The following is a 22,227-nucleotide window of genomic DNA, read 5'->3' on the forward strand; positions in this document are numbered from 1 at the left end:
TGTGAACATCTTTTTTGTTTGTTTTGATCTTTTCTTGTTTGTTTTGTGGGGTTTTTCTTTAGTTTGGGAAGCTATTTACTTAGTAGACTTTTTATTTATTTATTTATTTGTTTGTTTGTTTAATTCAAAAGATAAAGACCATGTAAAATTTTAATGAAACTATGTGTCATTAGGGATGATATTCTATGGGAATTGTTTTTTACAGTGTTGCTTGACTGCAGCATTAAAGTCAGTGTGAAATGTGAAAGCAAACAAGCACATTTGAATTTGAAAATGTTTTTAACATAAAAAGGAAACCTTAGAATTAACTTCTAGTAGTAACCCTTTTTTAAAACAATCTTAAAACAAGTATAACGCTACTTTGTCTTTAATCTCACCCCATTTATTGAACTATATTTAATTTAAATATTAAGAAAGACATATTCCAAATCTCACTTTCTTTCTTAACAGAGAGTGGATTATGAGAGCAAAAGGAGATACAGTATTCAAGTAAAAGCTGTAAATAGATACATTGATGAGCGTTTTTTGAAAGAAGGACCATTTGAAGACACAACCATTGTCAAAATCAATGTGGAAGATGCTGATGAACCTCCAGTTTTTACCTTGGACAACTATGTGATGGAGATTGATGAAGGAGCTATGAGGGGCGCACTGGTTGGGGCTGTAACTGCCAGAGATCCAGATGATGATGAGAGTCCAGTCAGGTACCTGTCTTAAAATGTGAACAATTTGTCACTGTATCCTGCTTTGTCTAAATTGCATAGTACATAGTGATGTCAGGTAAATGTAGTTGGTATTTCCAAAGGATATTTCTGTTCTTTACCATAGCTCTCAATTACAGTTAATCATGCTTTTATTGTGATAGCCAAGGTTATTGCTATTGTCATGGTTTAACCCACATCAGCAGGTAAGGACCATAAAGGCACTTGCTCACTTCCACAGCCACTGGGATGAAAAAGAGAATGCGTAAAGTTGTGAGAACTCATAAATAAAAAAAATTCAAATAAAGACAGCTGTTAATTATTATTTTATTGATAAGGATAAGGATAAGGATAAGGATAACGATAAGGATAAGGATAAGGATAAGGATAAGGATAACGATAACGATAACGATAACGATAACAATGACAATAATAGTATCAAACAAAATAAGAGATGGGAAAATCCCATATCTACAACAAATACCCAAGAAAAAAAAAAGTGATGCAAAAAGACCCAAAACAATTTCTCACCACAAGCCAACTGACACCTAGCCACTCAACCCAACAACAGCAGATTCTTCTTTTTATACTATCCATGATAAATAATTTTGCTGTCTGTTAAGGGAGAAACCAGGTAATTATCTTTACCCTGGGATTTATAATTAAAATAGCTTCTTGAATTGCCTGACATCACTATGTACTATGCAATTCAGAAAAAGCAGGATACAGTGACAAATGGTTGAGACACAAAATAATTTATGGTGTGTAGATTTCTAATATGAGAAATATATATATATTATGCTACAGCTTCAGAGCTGTAGGTGGTGATTTGTTATGATTTTCCATTAATTTACTGTTATTTATTAGACTAATAATAATTTAAATTTAAAAAAAAAAGTACATAGGTTTTTTTTTTTTTTCCCTTCCTCTAAAAGGGCTCATTTGGTGGTTTGGTTAGCTGACTTCTATATCTTCTGTGGAACAATTAAACATTAACACATATCTATAACTTCTTAGTCAGAAATGTTCTGGAGGAACTGGCTTCAAACTGAATATGTCCACATATTTCCAAAACAGTGATACAGGTATTGCATCAATGAGTTATTTTTGAATAGAGTACATAATTTCTGATAAAAAGATATAGTTTTGAGCTAAGTGCCATGAAAATGAATCTAATTTTGAAACCATTCCTATCATAAATGACAGCAGTACTTATAATTTAGAAAACAACTTCTGTTGGTTTGTGGACTCCACGTTTCAAACAAACAAATTAAAAAGATGTGCAACAAAACCTCACTATGTTAGTAATAAAAAATAAAAAATACCTAATAAAGTTTTTCTGAAATTTTTTTTTTCAAGAGTCAGATTACCAAAAAATGCCCAAACAAAATAACTATGTCAGAAAAATTATAAATACCTCAAACAAAAGTTTATAAGTATCCAAAACTTTGTTCAAATTGTAAGAGCTTTCACTTACAGTATTGTGCTGGTTCTTCAATTTATCTTCTTACTGATTTTTAAAAGAGACACAATGTAGCTATAAATAACAAACTAGAGAGTCATTTACAGAAAGGCTTTGTCAAGCAGAATTAAAGGTACAATAAAAAAGAAAAGTTGCATGTGGACATTCCAAATTGGAGTGGAAAGAATCTTTCAATTATTCAAACAGGTTTTAGTTCCATGAAATAGACTTTATTTAGCAACTGCATCATATGGTCTTTTGCTTTGTAGACCATTAAAAACAACAGTAAATATATTTTGCATTATCTCTGGTTGCTATTTCAATTGCAATATCTTTGGTTGCTATTTCAGTTCATCTTTGTCCTGCGACAAGCTGTTAGACTTTAACAGCTTGAGTGGTGTGTGTTTATGTATGTGCACATATACACATCCACATATCCACAGCATCCAGACCCTTTTTGGCAAAGACTCAGGAGCACAGAGTCTTTCCTGCAATCTCCTGCAGAAGGATTTTGTACTCTGCCTTAGTGTCACCTCATTACAGACAGTTGTGTGTCTTTATAGTGCCCCTTCCCTTGGCATCAGAGCATGTCAGCAATGATAAAATAGATTTGCTATTATACTTTCACTTAGATGTTGGTGTTATTCATTTCACAAGTGGCAATTTTGCTGTTTCTTTGCAATGAAGTCATTCACCTGCTGGGAGACTGACTTAGAAGTAAGAATGAATAATGCATTTCAGATTCAGTTCATATTAATATAGATCTGAGATGTATTTAGTTTTATAAAAAGAAGAGCTTTGATCTTGGCAGCAGTGAATTTTAAATGTTTATACATGTACATTTTTTCATGATTTCTGAGTTGTTGCAGCACACATTTGTATGCATATATGCACAGCTCTATTTCCTCAGCTGACAAAAGCTTTCTATATCCTTGCCTCTGATGGAACTTTTCAGTACTACAGAATGTCTTTCCTTTTTTTGGTGCAGGTACTCCATTGTCCACAGCAGTCGTTTAAAGAGACTGTTCAGCATCAATGAACACAATGGAGCAATCATTGCCACTGAACCTCTGGACCGAGAGAGAGCTTCTTGGCACAACATAACTGTTACAGCCACAGAAACAAGTGAGTAAGAAATGTAAGGAACGCTGGGGTTCTTACACTGTGAACTGTAATTATCCTCTGTATGTGCCTTCTTTAAAGTGGAGAATACACTCTTCTTTCTGATTATATTGCTGTTGCTTGCTACACTAAGGAGCATTATTAAAATGATTAGTTAAATAGAAGTGGAATGTACTTGAGCTCCAAGGTCCTGTGCTTTTTCATAAAAGATGACCTTATGAAAAAAGAAATTGTAATAGGATTGAGAGTGTAACGCTTTCAAGATACACTGAAGCATAAGAATTGCTCCTGCAGTGCAAGATCTTATGTTAAATTAGACCCTGGTTAATTTCACACCAGATTTTTGACTAGTGTGAAATTAGCCAGGGTCTAATTTAACATCAGTCAGAAACCTGTGGCTCAAATTAATTGTAAATGTTAAGGCCTAAATCATCTAGACGTCTATTCAGGGACAATTAGAACCTTAAAGCACCCTCTATATAGATTTCACCTGTCAATTTTGTTTGAAAGTCAAATGCAAATTACCTCTGTTTGTGTTTTTGGTGATCTGTTTCCCCTGAATCTGGGACAGCACTAGAAATTTAATAGCTCCTCATTTATTAAAAACTATTCCCATTCATCCTCAGGAAGGAGAAAAACAATATGAAACTAGAGTAACAACAATAAATCAGATCTATTTTGCCAAATAATCTTAGCATCTGTTTTTTACTCCTGAATCTCAGTTAAATGTAATTTATTGCTATGACCACTTTAAATATATATTATTCAACTTCAATGTTGCCAAAAAGGGGACTTCCCTGTAGAACATTACTGCTGGAAGTCTACTATAGGATAGTCAGTATCAATTTTCATTGAAGTCTTTAACTTGTACTTAGGAATTGATGGTACTATCTTACTTTTCAGTCTCTTTGTGAGATTTTAAGCATGAATTTCAATGTCATGTTACAGCTCTATGGAAACACAGAAGGACAACTTTGGCCTAGAGTTGTTTTTTTTTTTTTTTTAGTTAAACAATAAAACAGGAGAGAACCAAATGTTACAAATGAATAACTGTCTCTTGCAGCAAAAGAAAGTTAGACTTTCATGGTAATGAAAGTTATTATAGAGAAATAGAGACCCCATTATGTTCAAATGCTTATTCTTTATTTCTTTAATGATGATATGGTCACTGTCTATAATGATATGTTCAAAATATCTGAATTTAGGTCACCTTAGTCTGGGCACACCTGAAAGGATTTGTATCAGGAACTAGCAGTATATTACTTCTTAAAATACAACTATATGTACTGTGTGCATGAGACATTTGGTGAATGGCAATCTGGCTCCACCAAAGCACAATCAAAATGTCATTAGAGTTCATCCAAATAAGATGTTCATTGTACCTTAGTTAAGTACTGAAACTGTGTTACAACAGGCCCCAGAAGCCTGTTGATATGCCCTGACATTCATACACTACACAAGACTTTTGAGTCCATTGCAACAATTGCAGGGATAAAAGATTAGTGAGAGAGGCTTAACTCTGTTACTCTGGACCTGTGATGTGGACCATCCTATCCTCATGCCATTGAGGGAGCATGTTTTAAAATTATTCAGAAATAGGGCTTAATGTTAAGTTGTTGGAACTTAAATGTGAGCAGGGAGAACTTGCAAACTTTTGACTCTCCACTTTATGCCTAAAGCTCAAGAAAAATCAAGTTTCCTTTCATAAGGTTTTACTTGGTTGTAAGAAACTTTCACCAAGTACAACGCTCAAGCACAAACAATGGCATTCTAATCCTGCCTTTGAGCAAGAAATCTTTAAATCATTACTATCCAATTGACAGTCAGTCAGTACTGGTTTTCCCTAAGCTTAGTACTGGAGTCAGTTCTGTTCAATATGCTTTATCAATGATCTGCATGATTGGACTGAGTGCACTCTCAGTCAGCTTACCTATGGCACCAAGCTGGGCTGTGGGAGGTTCTTCTGTTGGAGGGTATAAAAGCTCTGCAGAGAGATGTGGGCAGGCTGGATTGATGGACCAAGGCCACTTGTATGAAATCCAACAAGTTCCAGGTCCTGCACTTGGGTCACAACAACCCTGCGTGGCACTGCAGGCCGAGAGCAGAGTGGCCAGAAGGTCCTGGAGCATATCCAGGAGAGCAAACAGAGAGAGTGAAGGATTTGGAGCACAAGTCCTGTGAGAAGCAGCTCAGGGAGTTGGGGTTGTTTGCATTGGAGAAAAGGAGGCTGGGAGGGAACTTTCTCTACAAGTACTTGAAAGAAAGCTGCAGGGAAGTAGGGGTCAGTCTCCTCTGTCATGTAACAAGTAAGATGACAAGACGAAAGGGCCTCAAGCTGTACCAGGGGAAGTTTAATTAGATACTAGTGATTTTTTTTTTCTGCAATAGGGTTGTCTAGCATTAGAATAAGTTTCCCAGGGAAGTAAATGCGTCACCTTCCTGGGAAGTGTTCAAAAAACCTGTGAATGTGATACCTGGTAAAAATGTGGGTGTTAAAGTGCTGGGCACTGCTGCCGATCTCTTGTCCCCAGCAAGCCTCTCCTGCCGAAAGGCAAGCTGAGTTAACACTCAGGCAGTGCAGTCTAACCTCCACTCAACACTAAGCACAGCTGGCTCAGCGATAGAGGCAAGAAAGGCTCTTTTGCAAGGTTTTATTCCAGCAGAGTAACACTGCTACCAAAGGACAAACCCAGGAAAAGAGGATCAACCATGTGGATCATGCAGCTTATAAAGGGGAAGGGTGGGGGGCGTAACTAAGGGGTGGGCAGAGGGGCCTGGCAACCAGGGGTAGGGGGGTGGCCACCAGGGGTACCAAGCCAATGACAGGGGAAGGAGAAATCCAGGGAAGTTGAGACATCATGGGGGAGACTGTTTTTCTCTTTGGGAGGGATGACTCTATTGTTTTTCTCTTTGGGAGGGATTACTCTATGATAAGTAGTTAGTGTTTCCAGGGCTGAGGGCTTGAGGATTGACCAAGGGGGGAGAATTCATGGGATACCTCAACCTGGGGTCATGGTTTAGTGCTGAACGTGGCAGAGTTAGGTTGACATTTTGACTTAATTAACTAGAAGTCTTTTTCAACCTCAATTATCAACGATTCTGTGATCAGTTTTACTTAATACTGTCAATCCCAACAAAATTAACTCACAACAGACAAATGTCATTTTATCACTGAGTCTTGCTGGTGTCCTTTCATGGGGGTCTCCAGACCTGGATACAGGACTGAAGTTCTGTGATAATTTCAGTATGGATAATATAAATTTGAAATTGAATGTCACCCTGCCTTGGTCACATATATATTTTTTGTTGATAAGCTTTTAACTTTCTGGAGTAGTCCTTTCTTAAAAAACTATTTAGGTTTATTTCTTTTAGGAAGTAAAGAAATTTACCTTAGCATAAATGATAGTCATGCTATAAAAACATGAATTATGAAGATAGCATTTATTGTTGGTAGTAGTGCAAGTATTATTGTTATCATTACAGGTTTATCTTCACTTGTCTCATGTCAATGTAAGCTTTCTTTAATCCCCTGCAAATACAGAATTGTGTTTTGTATATAGAGATGGTCATTGCTTTTATTTTCAAGTTAATAATACAGGTCCCTAGCAATTGAGGTGTTATCTTAATTTTCACACTGATCCAGCTTGCTGCACTTGACATCCTCTTGTCTTTGTCCTTGTTTTTCAAGTCCTGATCTCTCTTGTAGAGATTGTAACAAAAAATTTTCTGCTAATTGGGAGATATTTAGATATTGTACGATATGGGTGCATTAGCTGAATGCATGTTGCCTACCTTCTTTTCAAAATGCAAATAATGGAGTAACTCTGCTTCACCAAAACTGTAATAACTATAATTAAATATTAACCAGACACTGATTTCAAGAGTGTCTTTGCAATATGTTGCTCCCTCCCAAAACAAAACAGCTGTGATTTCAGAAAAATTAAAAATTTTCATATTGTTAAAAACTTCCATTGATACAGAAATGAGAGAAATGATCTTCCTTGTCATTTAACCCTATACTAAGGAAAAAAAATCCCATCAAGGCAGCCATGGTGCTACAACCCAAATACATTAAAGAATTAGAAACAAGGCTATTACAAAATCACTCCTGCCCACCCCCCCTCCAAAAAAAAAAAACAACCAAACAAAAACCCAACAAAAAACCTAAAACCTTTCTTTGAAAGAATACAGATGTGATTCCAACAACGTGCTAGCTAAATGTTTTGTGTAAGCTAAGGGTAGTCTTTGAAGCCAATATAGTACCCATGAATGCTACAAACAAGGAAGGTAAGAATAGGCAAAACTAGCTGGGTCCTTCCTGTATTATTTTCTATACAACTGAAGCCACCAAAGGCATTCCCTGCCTTCTGTTAAAGATTAAAAAGCTCTCCTTTGAAAGACAATGTAGTCAAATCTCTGCCCTATGCATCCAATTGTGACTTCAATAAAAGAATTAAGGTAACTCCTACACTCTTTATATTATTTTTAAAAAGAATGTATGATACTTCTTATGTTTATCTAAAAGAAGCCGAGCACTATTTCATTGCCTTTTGTATTATATGGACGTTTGATTCAACAGGAGAAATTTCATCCCACAAAGAAATATTTTTGAAATGAGTCTGACAGATCACAACGTTTGGTAAATTAGCACAGCTGTAATGACTTCACAGGAGGAACAGAAATGTGAAACTGCTGAGTATCTATGCCTTTATCTCTGTGGTACTTGCTTTTCCTGCTATTTCCTTGAGCAAAAGACTCAAAGCTATCAGCATAGATTCCATAACATCCAAGAAAACAAATGTTTGCTCCAAGCACCTAGTGTATTATGCATTAAAAAAGTAATGTAAGAACCAACCAAACAGATGTAGTTTGAAAAGAGGCAGAGAGAAGTAAATTTAGCTTTTTTTCTTAAAGATCTATTTAATTAATTTAAATCAATGCCTTAAGAACTTCTGAAAAGATCAGATGCAGTGACACTAGCACTGAACATGAGACATATTTTAACTATAATAATGGAGGTAGTCCTGGTTTAGGTATAGGTGCCTGATGCATTGACAGACATTTAGGCTGACAAATGTTCAGTATTCCTGGAATATCTTAAGATTACTTTAATTGCTGAAAAACATCTTAATTACCCAACAACACATCCATGTTAATGTGAGCATTGTTATTTCAGAGCAACTTTGTGCCTATAAAAATAATAAATTACATTAAGGATTAGCAGATATTTCTTAAAGCTATGCTGTGTAAGGCAGGATTCCATGTCCTGATAGGTAAAGGACTTCCAAGAGGTATCCAATATAGAATCAAAGAGTGAAGGAGTAGTTTGGTTTGGAAAAAACTGATAAGGTCATTGAATCCAACCATGAACATAAGCACTGCTAAGCCCACCACTCAACCATGCGCCTGCTGCCTAGTCTGTATCTGGCACTATAGATACCTTCAAGGATGGTGACTCAACCACTTCCCAGGGCATCCTATTGCAATGCTAGACAAGCTTTTCCAAGAAGAACATTTTCCTAATATCAATTCTAAACTTCCACTGGTGCATCTTGAGGCTGCTCATCACTTCTTACTTGGGAAAAGAGACCAACCCCCCAGCTCCTTGCAACCTCCTTTTGGGCAATTGCTGAGAGTGATAAGGTCGCCCCTGAGCCTCCTCTTCTCCAGACTATCAACTCCATCTCCCTCAGCCAATCCTTGTCCTGCTGGGCACAAGTTGGCTCATGTTCAGCTGCTGTGGAGCAGCAGGAATGTGGAGCAGGTCAGGAATGCTGCTGACCTGTTTGCAGGCTCAGCCAGTAGCAGTCAGTCACTCGGATTGACACAGACAAGGCTTTGCTTTCAGCAGCACCTACATACAGGACTAACCCTGTCTACAAGCACAGGCAGCCCACTCCCCTCTTCTTCTGGGAAGGCAGAAGATCACTAATGCAGACATATACACACATGCACAGCACTCTCCAGATTCACAAGCACACACATACTCATGGATCCCTTCAGTATCTGTTTGCCCAACGCCCCTTCCTGAATCCCAAATCCTCTTATCTAATTCACAGGTCTCCAACTCACCAGCCAGTGCACACCTGATGCTTACTTGAAACCCACAGAACTCACATACTAATCCTTCATGCACTCCAGATTTGCAAGTCCTCCCTAAGTGTGAACCTCCCAAGCACTTCTCCTGGACCCAAGGATCCCTAACAATTGTTGAATCCAGTTTAAATTTTGTCAGTAAAAACATACACGAACCTCATGCACACCAAGTCTGAGGAGGGCACAGACAATTGTCCCCTGTGCTCCTGAGTCAGTAGCTGGCATCACAGATTCCCATCCTGCTCCAGTATCTGGAATCAATTTTCATTCACACATATGCAGGTCACACCAGGAGCTGCCACTTAATCCTTGCAGCACACATACATATGCAGAGAGAAAGAGTGAGATTATGCAGAAACATGGCTAAGAAAATGTTTATTAAGAAGATGTAAGTTGAGAGAACAGACTGGTGATCAGGTGCAAGGCTAAGCCAGACAAATGCACTGGCTGGCCCTGTTCTGCACACAACCAGCCCCTTCTATTCCCTTTTCTAGCTGACCTTTGTTCCTCTCTGCATGTATCCCGTGGGTCCATAAATCTCCACTGCGTCCCCATTTTGCCAGATCTGGGGTACCTCTCATTTAAAGTCTTGCCAGTTACAAAGTCCAAGTTGATCTAGCCAGAATTGTTGTCCTGTGTTTTCTGGATAACCCATCAATTATCATTAGGTTTGTTCCTTATCATAGTCTCTATGTTTATCTTGTCAGGTCTGTCTCTTGGTTTTGCGTCTGTTTTCCCTTTTTCTCCACTGGTTTCTCAGTTGTCAAGACCACCCATCTGATGGAAAAAACATTCTCACACCACTTCAGGTGCCCACATCAATTAGTATACCTGACCAGGTTACGTCCTCATCATCCCCTCTCTTTATCGCTTGTCCCACAGGTTTTTGATCCAGTATGTTGTTCGTGGCTTCCTCTTTGTCTTATTAACTCCTATTTAACTGGAAAAGCACCAGATACCCTTAGAAGTGTCGACACTTTCCCACCACATAACCTTAGATATGGCTTGTACAGTAAATTTTTCTAAATCAAAAAGAAATTATTTATTTTTTACTGATCATGTTTTATTTTTTACATTTAAATCAGTTTCTGATTGGGTAAAGAAAAGCATGAACAAATCCAAAATTTTCTAATCTTTATATTACTTTAAAATATGTAGAAGATTATTCATAACTTTTTTTTTTTTTTTATTTCTGTCTTTTTTCAACCATTAGGAAATCCTGAAAAAATTTCGGAAGCAAATGTGTATGTTCAAGTTCTTGATGTTAATGATAATGCACCAGAATTTCCTAAAAATTATGAAACATTTGTTTGTGAAAATGCAGTTTCTGGACAGGTGAGCATGAAGTAGTTACCCATCATTTTTCTCACTACAATGAAGATTTGTTCTGAGATGTTTAGCATTGATTCTTTCAGTTCTGTGAGTACAGACTGCATTTTTTCTATTTCCAAAGTTAGTTCTGTTGATATATGCATAATACAAAATTTAAATTTCTGTACGATGGTGTGTATTTTTTCCCCCTTTAAAAGAAAATCTGTATGTCTTGTTTGTGTTTTAAAAAAAAGTAATAAACTTCTTTATTTAGGCAAAAACTTCTGAAAAAATATAGGACACAAATTGATTTCATGTTAGGGTCACAGTTGAAAAACCTGTGGCTGGTAACTTCAGCAACAACATAAGAACCAGACCTAGACCAATTTCAAACCAGATACATTGTGTTCTTCAGGTAGAAATATTTTACTGTGAACTGAATTCAAATCCCAACTAGTTCAGCGCAAGTCTTAAAATGTTTAAGACATTGCCCTCACTACACCTTCCCTAGCTGGCAGCTTAATTTATTGTTATATTTAACATCCTTCCCAGGAGGTTATTTTCCATTTCCTGCTTGATATCCACATGAATGGTGTATCATCAGTCAGCTACCCCAATTCCCAGTTACACTGCTGTCTTTCCATTTTCCTCCTGTAAAAAAAAAAATCCAGGATGTTCAAAAAAAATTTTTTTAGGGGTAGGCTTTTTTTTTTTTTTGGTTGGTGGGTTTGGATATTTTTAAAGAAATATATATGACATAAACAACAACATCAAAAAATACCCAACCAAACAAAAAAAGGTCTTTAAAAGGAAAATCATCTATATGTTCTTCCACCACTCTAAAGCATTATTTGGGCATTAAAAAAAAGACCTTTAGGACATATGTGATGGTTCTGTTCAAATGGTTTTTTGTGTTGGTTCTTCAGTCAAACAATCTCTCTTTTTATGCCATTTTGGTTTATTTTGACCTCAATTACTCTGCAGTTAAAGAAAACTTTTCCAGTTGCTCAAATGATCTCTTTATGGCCTTTTGCATCCATTTATATATTTCTCTATCAGAAACTACTTTGTTTGTTCTGCATTTGGAAATCTTCCTGTCTGCAAAGGTTACCTCTGTTTAGGAGGTATTTGGAGTAAGCCATTTCTATTGGTCTTGGGGTATCTCTTTGACAGATAAAGGTGCAGGCATTAAATCAACTGCATTTCATGCTCCTTGGCTTCAAGACACCATTAATTAAATATGGATGCTTATAACATGGATATTTGTTATCCATGTTTTAGACTTGCCTCCAAGATAAAAACCCAGGTGATTAATTTCTCAAGGTTTTTAGTATTCCATAGTCGCCTACTGATAAATAAAATCTGTATGCTAAACTATCAATAGCTACTTTTCAATATCAATTACATACATATATATTAAATATTTTGAGAATAACTGGATAAAACTGTTCTGCAAAGAATAGCAGTGTTAACAATACTAATAAATTCTTTAAGTATAGTAAACTGAATAATTCTTTCACATTGCAATATATGAATGAGGGTTGAATGTGATATTTTTCTCACCTTACAGACAAGTAGAATGTTAATGTTTTTTATTTTCATTGTTATAGGTTTTTGAGAATCACAGGCATCTTTAGTTTAGCCTGTTGAGACTGCAGCAGTAATGATAAATAATTTTCTCATTAACAAATTATCTTAGGAAGAACAACAGAAAAATGCTACTGAAATGCATAATTATCACAGTCAGAGTTTATGATATTTTATTCAGTGTTTAAGATTAAAACAGAATTCTTAGCTGATGTATCTTATTTGGTGTTAACTTTTTTTTTTATTTTTTACTCACAGAATTTTTTTTTTCTCAGCAAGAAACCAAGATTCAAATGTGATTTTATAGGTGGCCTGGTTGTCCAATGAATAATAAAATTTACATTTCAGAAGAATTAGCTTAAGCAATTAAAGGACTTATCCAGGATATTACATACCTTTTTATCTTAACAATGTTTCTGCAATCAATTTCAAGCAGCTATGGAATCTGCTTACATGTTAAGTTCAGATTAAAGATTGTGTAGATACACTATCACACCTGTCTACCCTTTTAGCTGGAATCACTGTGCTGAGAGATGTTTTCAGAGATGTTCTGCACTTCTGCAATTCACTTCTTACCCTGATCTGAACTGTGTCTCATTGCATGAGTTTACTCACTGCATGAGTTTACAGTGTTTAGGGGAAAATGAAGGAAAGGCACTGTGGAGGAAAAGATACCACTAATAAATGAATGTTTAATTGTTTAATTCAATCTAGTCTTTATCTTGGTGTCAGCCTGGTTAGCTATAAAAGTAATGGAGAGTGAGGTTACAATTAAGTTATTTTTACATAGCCTAAAAGTATACTGATTTGTGATATAGAATATAAAATACACTATGAGTAAAATTAATAGTTTTTCTAATTATCCAGACTCAGACACAGTTATTATTAACTTCATCTAGATGAGAGAGCTTGCTTTGTAGTTTTGGATTTTCTGAAAGACCACCAAAATTCTTGGTCTGCTTTTATTGACTAAGTGCTGACCTTCAAGCCCCTGCATGGTGTTTTTGTGCGAATTGCAGCTATGTTTAGCTTAGCCTCCAAAAGTTATTCAAACAAAAGGATTAGATTTCAGTCTGTGGGCCTATAATCCAAATTTGACAATAAAAATGGGTATAAAGAAGATAGATAGGTGTTTTTGGCATCATACTGAATGCATTCATCATGTTTATTAGACATCTTGAATGGAATTTTCACTATCCATTTAATGTTATCGTTTAGTACTGTCCTATAATACAGAAGTCAGCTGTATGCTACACCACAACTCAAGTTTTCTTTAAAATGTTGAAAAACACTTTCACTGCACCACCACCATTCTATGAGCTGTTTTCCAAATGAATTGAACATGAAAATTGCACTGTTAAACAGTCTTCTGTTCCACTACAGCTATAGTTATCATCAGATAAAATAGAACAGTATTATTAAGGCATTCAAACCTGTGATTACCTTTTGATTAGACTTTTTGACTTAATAACTGCATGTAAACACAGTAAATGATGACTACAATGTTCTATTAATTGTTTATATTTACCATGTAGGGGTGTGTAAAGTAAGTACAAACCTTTGAACTTCCAAGGAAATATGCTTTACAAATAGTTAAAACACCAAGATGACCAAATCCACCCCAAAGGTAGCACTAGAGACATCTCATCAAGAATGAATCTCAAAAAAAAAAAGCCTAATTTCCAAGATATTAATAAATTAACTCATCTGGATGATGCAGCTTGAAAGATTGTAAACTGTAATAATGTAAACTGTATCAAAATACTTATATGTGAGCAAGCTGACCATCCATAGTGTATCTATGCATGGTAATTTCAGCCCTTTTGTGAATATTGATCTTTCTTCCTATCAGAGAGAAAGCTGATTTCAGCTGAAGATAAACTATACTGAACTACCTATATTCTGAATTAATCTGTCATCTCTAATGCATATTTATTCTGGTAATTCTGAGTTCCTTTAATTTGGAGATCACATATGAAGTGATTTTGATATTAAAGCTTGCATAGCAATTTTTATTAGATTCAAAAATGTGATTGAGTATGCAGGAACTTTGAGTCAGATAAGAAAAAAACCAAATTTATTTACTCAGTACTTCGCACATAATAAAATAATAATCAGTTACAGTGTAAGTGAAAAGTACTCATTTCCTATTACTTCTCTACATAATGAAATGTTGACAGAAGAAAAGAGAGGAAATCTTTAAACAAATTCTCTGAGCATATGATTAAATCCAAAAATGAGTAGTTTGCTAAAACAGATCCTTTCTAGCAAATCATGATGCAAAATTGTTTTTCCTAGCACAGAAATGAAAGTGAGAGTTAAGACTGTTTATTATTTCATATTGCATGTTTTCTTCAACATTTACAAAAAGCATTTGAGCAGTAACGATAAGAAAATAAAAAGTTTAAAAAACCCTCAACAATGAATGCATCCTTTAGAGTGTAAAAACATGATGGAGCTGTGAAAGCAATGTATAATAAAACAGACTCTTACACTGAGCTATACGTGCAGATGCACTGAGTGTAACACGTGATGTTTTGAAACAGGAGCCACAGTGACTCATGGAAAATTCCTTTTTCTGTTTTATGTGGGCCATGGTTCAACGACATTATCTCTTAGCAGAATGGCACAGGTGGGAGAATTTTATTAGCATATGTGAGCAAACATATAAAAAGCACCTCAGTGTCACAGCATGAGCTTTTTAATTGTTAAGTCTTTGCAGATAAGTACACAATTTTATTTATAGTTGAGCAGAAACGTTTAAAATAGACCCAGATAAATCATTTGAATACTGTCCCAATTTGCTTTTCAAAACAGAAGCAGTCAACAGGAGAACCTGGCTCTTGAAGTAAAAGGTCTACCTGGAATATGTACTGCTTACTAGTTATCAACACTTTAATCTTTTACCTGCTCTGAACTCTGATGATCAGTAAATTTTATGAGAATGAGAAATATCTTACTGCTTATAAGACTTCTGCCAATTTAAACAAAATCAGTCCTGTACTCTCTAAAAAATGGGTGATTAGGTCTCCTTCAATTTATAATCCACAGCAGAACTCCTATCGAAGGATGTTTTGTGGAAAACAAAACAGAGAAACTGAAGTGGAAAGACAGAGGTGGTAAATGTTTGTACTTCCCTCCATTTCTCGAATGGAATTGGTAAGACTAACACATAAAGGACTCAAAATTCTACATTCAAAGTTCTCTAGCATCAAAATTAGGAGTACTGTTGTTCAGAGAGATAATTTATGCCTTAAATGTATCTTGGTTGAAAGCCAATAGAAGCAGAAAGGACTGCAACAAAGAAGATTTGACCTTTCCTTTTGGACCTCTCCATAATTCCAATAAAGACCATTTGGAGTTCAGGAAATAAATTTCCAATTAAGTTTTATCAAGCTTACCTGGCAGTCAACTATTCCATAATCCACAAGTATTTATTTCCAAGATGAATAAATACAATAAAAAAAATAATTTGTTTACAAGATGACATTCTGACAACCTGGGCTGGCATGTGTATAAGGAATTTCTTCCTCTTTCAGTTTGCAGGTTGGGAATTTTTGTTCAGATAGATCACTCACAACTGATTTACCATGCCTTATATTCCCCTGTTCTTGCCATTTATAGTTACCACAAGTCTTCACAGGGGAATTTTGTCCAATGTTCAGATTTTAAACCTTCACCTCCATTTAGGCCTAAAATGAGCATCTTCCTGTTTCCCATCTGTGCTTCTGGTTGCTTATCTTGTGAAAGCTTTCTTCTCTGCTAGTGCACTGAGATATTTCACTGCATTCTTTAAGTTCTCAAAAGCCATCAGAAATTTAAATTAGTTTTTTCAAAAAGAATCATGTGAGTTAATCTCTGTTTTAAAGAAATATCCATTTTTAAAATGAACCTCTGGACCTTTAAAGCTTCTATATTCATGAGACTTGAAATAAGAATTTTTAAAGCAAATAAATTTCAGCCATGTCAACACAACAACTGACATAACCTTGCAAAAGCAGCAATTCATCCACTATAATTTCTTTATTTATACGCTAAAATATAGGAGTTGCGTAAGCCTTAACAGGCAAGCAGTAATTGCAGTTTTTGAGAATGTGATGCCTGTTCCCCTGGTACAAAGCTAGGATCTCCTAGGTCAGATGTACAGAAACCTAGGAAATCAGAAATAAAAGAAGGAATTTATTTCACTCTGAGTGATTTTTCCTTCCCAGTCAGTAAAATCAGAGGCATTTATTGCTCTCTGCATATTTTGTAGACTAACGTGGGCTTTGTTGAATCTTAATAGAAGAGCTACAGCAAGAAGTAAACAATAAGGATTTGCCCTGTGCTTACATTCCAAATCTTCCCCTGCTGCTAAGGTGAATCCTTAAAGGCATATATCTATATATGTATCTATATATGTCTATATAACTAGAACGACCACAGGAATCTTGTGCAGAATGGGACAGCGCAGATCAAGGCAAGGGAAGTTAGACTGGGTTTTTTTTCAGTTAGCCACATTCTCCTTAGTATTTTATTGATTGAATCAGATATAGATTAAATGTGCAGAGCCAAATAAATTCCATATGTACAATTTGGAAGTCAATAATGAGATAGCAAAACAGTATCTAATGCACAACTGCTCTAATTTCATGATCTTCAAACATTATGTATTCTTAAAAATATGTTTTCAAAAGATATTGGTAATACCTTGTTGAATGAAAATCATTCATTTATTTTCAATTTATGAAAATAATTCATAAATTTTTTTAGTTTGTAGGTAGGTAATTTTTCTCTACCAAGTAACTAAAGTAAAACCAAAACAGTTTGGTTTAAAACAAAACAAAGTAAATGTGGCCAAGATGTCTTTGTGGATAATTATTTTATTCTGCATAATTAGTATACCTTAACAGACCCTGAATTTTAAGGACAGGTGTACATTCATACCAAGACACATCCTCATCTGTGAAATGTAGCCCACAAATTTTCAAGAAAAGCCAGTATGGTCTCTTTTAGTTTTTTTTTGAGGTCAATGGCAAAATATTATAAAATGTGTCCTTCTTTGCAGTTTAGACTGGATATTAAACTTTGTACCTTATTTCTGTTTGTGTTGAGCATATTCTGGGAATTACATTTTCTTATAAAAATGACGCCTGTGGTAGTCAAGGAAATGTTAGCTGTCAGTTTATCCTCACTGATTTCTTGACCTGCATTTTTCTGCCTGTATTTGCATCACCTCAGCTATTTTGTTAGTTCTAAGGAAAGAAAAAAAAATCCCTCGAGAATCCCTTTCCCTTGTACACCATGACATCACTGAAAAGATATTCCTCTCATTAATGGCAATAAAAAAAAACCCAAAAAAAACCCAACAAACACAAACTATAAACCTCAAGGGTCCTCATGTTTCAATAGAGAGAAAATATAGATTTGAAAAAAACTTTTACATATGAAGAGGGAACAGTGTTAAGAATACAAAGCTTTTGGTGTGTAAGCCACATTTTGCACTTTCCTGTGATGATTTCATCACACTTGGCTTGCTTGAAAAGAAAAAGAATGTGTGATGAAGTTCTAGATCTTTAAAAAAGGATCTAACCAGAAAAGAGTTGTCAAAGGCACAGAGGGAGACCAGAAGTAGCCACTTCCACTGACTCAAAGCCCTGATTGTATCATTCAGGTGATCTGTGCTTTGAGAAAAGTTGAGGGTTCAAGTTCTTGTGTTCAAATACGTACAGAGCATGAGATTACTGATAAAATCAAGCTGAAGTTCAAATTTGACCCTCTCTTTTCTGAAAATTGGTCAACTTCCAGCAGTTTGCTTTCCTCCTGATCAGCAAGGATGTTCACTAATATATGCTGATAATTAAATATTTACTGATAAATAGAACAAATATAGATTTTTTAAAAGAAATACTGCTAATTATGTTTACTATGTGGTTGTTTATTTACAGAGATGAAAAACATTCTTTTGAACGCTGTTATTTTTTATTTTATCTTGCAATGACTTTCTGGTTTGACAGATTTCTAAATGAAGGCTATTTTGTTTTCTTGAGAAAAAGCAGCCCAGAAATTCCATAATCAATCTGTTATAATATCCAGAATCAACAATTCAGCATGTGAACTTGTCAATGCATGTAACTTACTGGAGACACAATATACCAGTTGAATGATGTCCATGTGTTTGTGGACTCAAAAGGAATGGGTTTTGCATAGAAAGATTTCTTCAAATGCAGAATGATATACTCTTCACTTGGATTAAAAAAAAAAAGAACAAAACATTCTATATATATATATTTTTTACGATTTATGGAGACTTTATTTGCTCCTGGTCATTAGATCTGGAAAGCATTTTACATTTTCTCAAGGTTTTAATGCCTACCTGTCTCAAATGGATGAAAACCTAATGCAGAGTATTTGCAGAATATGTCTCAATAAGCCTATTTGGGTGTTTGGTGAATATTTGCATATTATGCACTAAATACAGATTCGTGGATCATATCCTCAACATCAATAGTTTAATTTTAACATACCTGCTATATCCTTTCTATTGCTTTAAAGGACAAGGAAAATCTTTTACTCTTAAACAACTTTGTTCTCTTATTTTTCCAGTTAATTCAAAGCATCAGTGCAGTGGATCAAGATGACTCAGCAGAAGGTCACCATTTTTATTTCTCATTGGCTCAGGAGGACTCAAACAGCTCACATTTTACTGTCAAAGACAATCAAGGTAGTGTCAGTCATGCGGCTTTTTAAGACCCTCCTATGGAAGATGCATGCTTCCAACAGGTTCTTAATTTCTTAAAATTTTCCATTTAAATACAAATTTTTGTCATAAAAATTAAATATGTTCTGAGGTCCACTTCAAAACAATAACCTAATAGTATCAAAGAGTGTATTTTCCTTTTCAAGTGACTAATGTAAACAACAAAAGGCAGTTTTATTTCAGGGAAAGACAAAACAGCTGAGATGAAAAATACACTGGTATTTCTTAAAAATTATTTTCTTAATGCTGAATATGGTGGTCATTTCCAACTTTCTTGTTAAAATTATTTGCCTGAGAAATAAGACCATTAGAAAGAGAATATTGATATAAGAAGATTATTTCATTAATTCAGCAAGACCAACATTATAAACACAGATAACTAGGAATGGAATGTGAGTCTGCTGAGACTACAAAATAAAGCTTTGTTGGACTAAGCTAAAGTACACATCGTTCTTATTGACCATGGTAATTATTTGAATGCTCTGGCCAAGGGAACAAATCAATGGAAACGAGTTTTGGGGAGCTCCAAATACATTAAATGGCAAACGACTTCTCAATTATCTTCAAAGTTAGTCAATGTATCAATAAGAATTTCAGTTCCCATCTTCATCTCTCACTCCCTTCCAGGAAGAGATAAGTCATTATATTAAGGTCAAATTGTGCACAAGCCATGAGCCTTTCCCACCTTTCCTCTTTCTGCCCAAAACCCAAGCAGACCCTCACACAAAACAACCCATTCAGTTCCTTTTGATGGCTACTAATGGGGAAAACAAAACTTTTTGAAATATGATGCAATAAGATATCATCCTGCCTCTTTCTGCCACATCCAACAGAAATGGCTGGTTGAATTGTGATAGCCCTAAGGAAGAGAAAAAAAGACTGTAGATCTTCAGTATTTTATCTCAGAGTTACTTTCTGAACTATGATAGAAACCTAGAACAACTTACATGTGAGGGAGTTAAATTCAGGAGACTGTTTGTATAGATGTATTGTGCAAATACATCTACAATACAAGTTTTTCCCTACTACATATACACACGTGCAGTCTTTCACTCTGCCATGAGAAAAAATTCTGACATGGAAATATTTCTAGATTCTTTTTTCTTCTTTTCATTATACATGTATGTAGACAGGACTATTTTGTTTTGCAGCAATCTAAGTTACTTACTCTAACTGATATGCAGCAGGACCTGAATTTAAGCTGTTTACTGTGTTTTTTACAAAACAGGTTTCTAAACACTCATACTTAAATACAAAGCAAAGTGAAAGCATCTAAATAGTTTTGCTATTTTAGGCAGTAGAAGTCCAGGTAGCTCCAGTTTTTGTGCCAGGGAAATAAATAAAAGACCATTTTAGTGGACTTTTTTCTTGCTTTTTCTTCTTTCCCTTGCCACCTGTTTTCACTATGTGCTGCTAGAAACACTTTTTAACCTTTTTGATTGACAAACTGTCTGTATTTTATCTGTGAACTTCTGGCTTGGTAGCAGCTGGATACATGGAACCATTTTAAGAACCAATTAATTAGTCTGAGCAGGTGCTAGGTACTGAAAAAGATGTTAACTTCTTTAGCTCTGAACATTAAAACCAGAGCTCCTTGCTCAAATCTTATTATTGTCCCTGGAGTACATATATCAAAACTAAATACAATTTATTCACAATTGACAAAATATGCACCAAATGTCAGTGCCTGCTTTTATGTTTTTAACTTTTGCTAATGTGTAGCTTTGCAGAGTACAATTGCTTTTAAATAGGTCAGCACTAAATATTATTCTTGTGGTTACAAGATACATAAATGCATATCACCATAATAATTTATCTTCTAGATAACACAGCTGGAATTTTCACAGCAAAAAGTGGCTTCAGCAGGCAAGAGCAGTTTTTTTTCTACTTGCCAATCTTAATTCAGGATAATGGAACCCCACCGCTGACGAGCACAAATACTCTCACTGTCACTGTCTGCGACTGTGACACGGAAGTTAACACCTTCTACTGCCGATATGGAACTTTCATGTATTCCTTGGGTCTCAGCACAGAGGGTTTAGTTGCTGCTTTGGCTTGCATATTAATATTCCTTGGTAAGTACAAGTAAGAAAAATGACTTTGCTTCCGTTTACAGAAGGGCTGGTTAAGTAACAAAGATGGACCCTTGACTCGAAGACTGGAAGTACTGGGCCATTGGTAAAAATTGAAATAAGGCAAATGTTAAATTTCTTTCCTGTTTTCTTAACTATAATTTATCCCTTCTTTTCCCCAGTTTTCAGTAAAATTTGAATTCTAATGTAATTTCCTAAAAGTTAGGTGTAGTTGAGTCATGGTCCTCTTTACTCTCCTGGCAGTGCAATAACGAAGATTTCAGAGCCCAAAGTCTGTATTGATCACAGGTAAAGCTGAAGACAGCATTATGCAAGAAAATTTGCTAGTGTATGAATATATTAAAAGAAGTAGTACTCTAGTACTCTACTTATTCTTCCTTAGGAATGGCAAATGTAGAACTGAGATCAATTATGAATAATAAAAGAAACAGGGAATCTGACATCAGCCAGAAAGTTCTAGACACACGAAGTTTCTTTCCCAATTTAGGTTTCATCTCTAGACAGCCTATTCTCCAAATGCTGGACATCTCCTTTTTCCTCTCAGGAGACACCAACTTACCCTCCAATACATTTGGGAATTTCTCGATATGAGAACTGGGATTGAGAAGGGTTCAAATGCTCAGGAGTTTTTCTAGTACCTCTGTAAAGGGTTGTGCACAGCTGGCAAACAGCACTCAAAACCAAACCAACAACTCAAAGCTGGCCATTCTAGACACCAGCCGTTTCTTAACTTCATGGAAAAGCCCAGGGATGATGCATCATCTTCCCTACATCCAGGCCCGGTTTCCAAGTGAAGACATGGGAATATACAATGAATTTGTTTTTTCTAGGCTTGCCTTGCACTTCCAGAGTTGTCTTATTTAAATCTGAGCTGTAAATAGGTAGAAAACAGAACTGCTTCAGGTTCCTCGTATTCTTAAGAAAAATGCTGTAATTCTTCGTAGTTGTATCATTTCATGTTCTGAGTAAAAGCACTACAGTCCACAAAATACTTGTTAAGTAGAACTGCAGCAAGATATTGTTAAAACTGAAAGAATTAATCTCTTTGAAAGTCATAGACCAATTCAAAGGGATTGTTCAGTTTAAATGAAATTATGTGGGATTAAAAAATAATGC

General features: G+C 35.4%; 1 protein-coding gene across 6 annotated transcripts in view; it reads left to right on the plus strand.

Annotated features, from left to right (window-relative positions):
• The window catches only part of CDH19 (cadherin 19), a 115,784-nt gene that overhangs the window by 91,465 nt on the left and 2,092 nt on the right, over window positions 1-22,227 (plus strand). For all 6 annotated transcript variants that reach the window (XM_064705769.1, XM_064705772.1, XM_064705771.1 and 3 more), the window contains exons 7-11: window positions 451-704; window positions 3,152-3,288; window positions 10,595-10,716; window positions 18,865-18,982; window positions 20,842-21,093. In XM_064705769.1, coding sequence (XP_064561839.1) covers window positions 451-704; window positions 3,152-3,288; window positions 10,595-10,716; window positions 18,865-18,982; window positions 20,842-21,093 — 883 coding nt within the window. The remainder of the gene's footprint in view (window positions 1-450; window positions 705-3,151; window positions 3,289-10,594; window positions 10,717-18,864; window positions 18,983-20,841; window positions 21,094-22,227) is intronic.

Source organism: Zonotrichia leucophrys, chromosome 2, assembly GCF_028769735.1.
Source record: "Zonotrichia leucophrys gambelii isolate GWCS_2022_RI chromosome 2, RI_Zleu_2.0, whole genome shotgun sequence".
Classification (NCBI taxonomy): Eukaryota; Metazoa; Chordata; class Aves; order Passeriformes; family Passerellidae; genus Zonotrichia; species Zonotrichia leucophrys.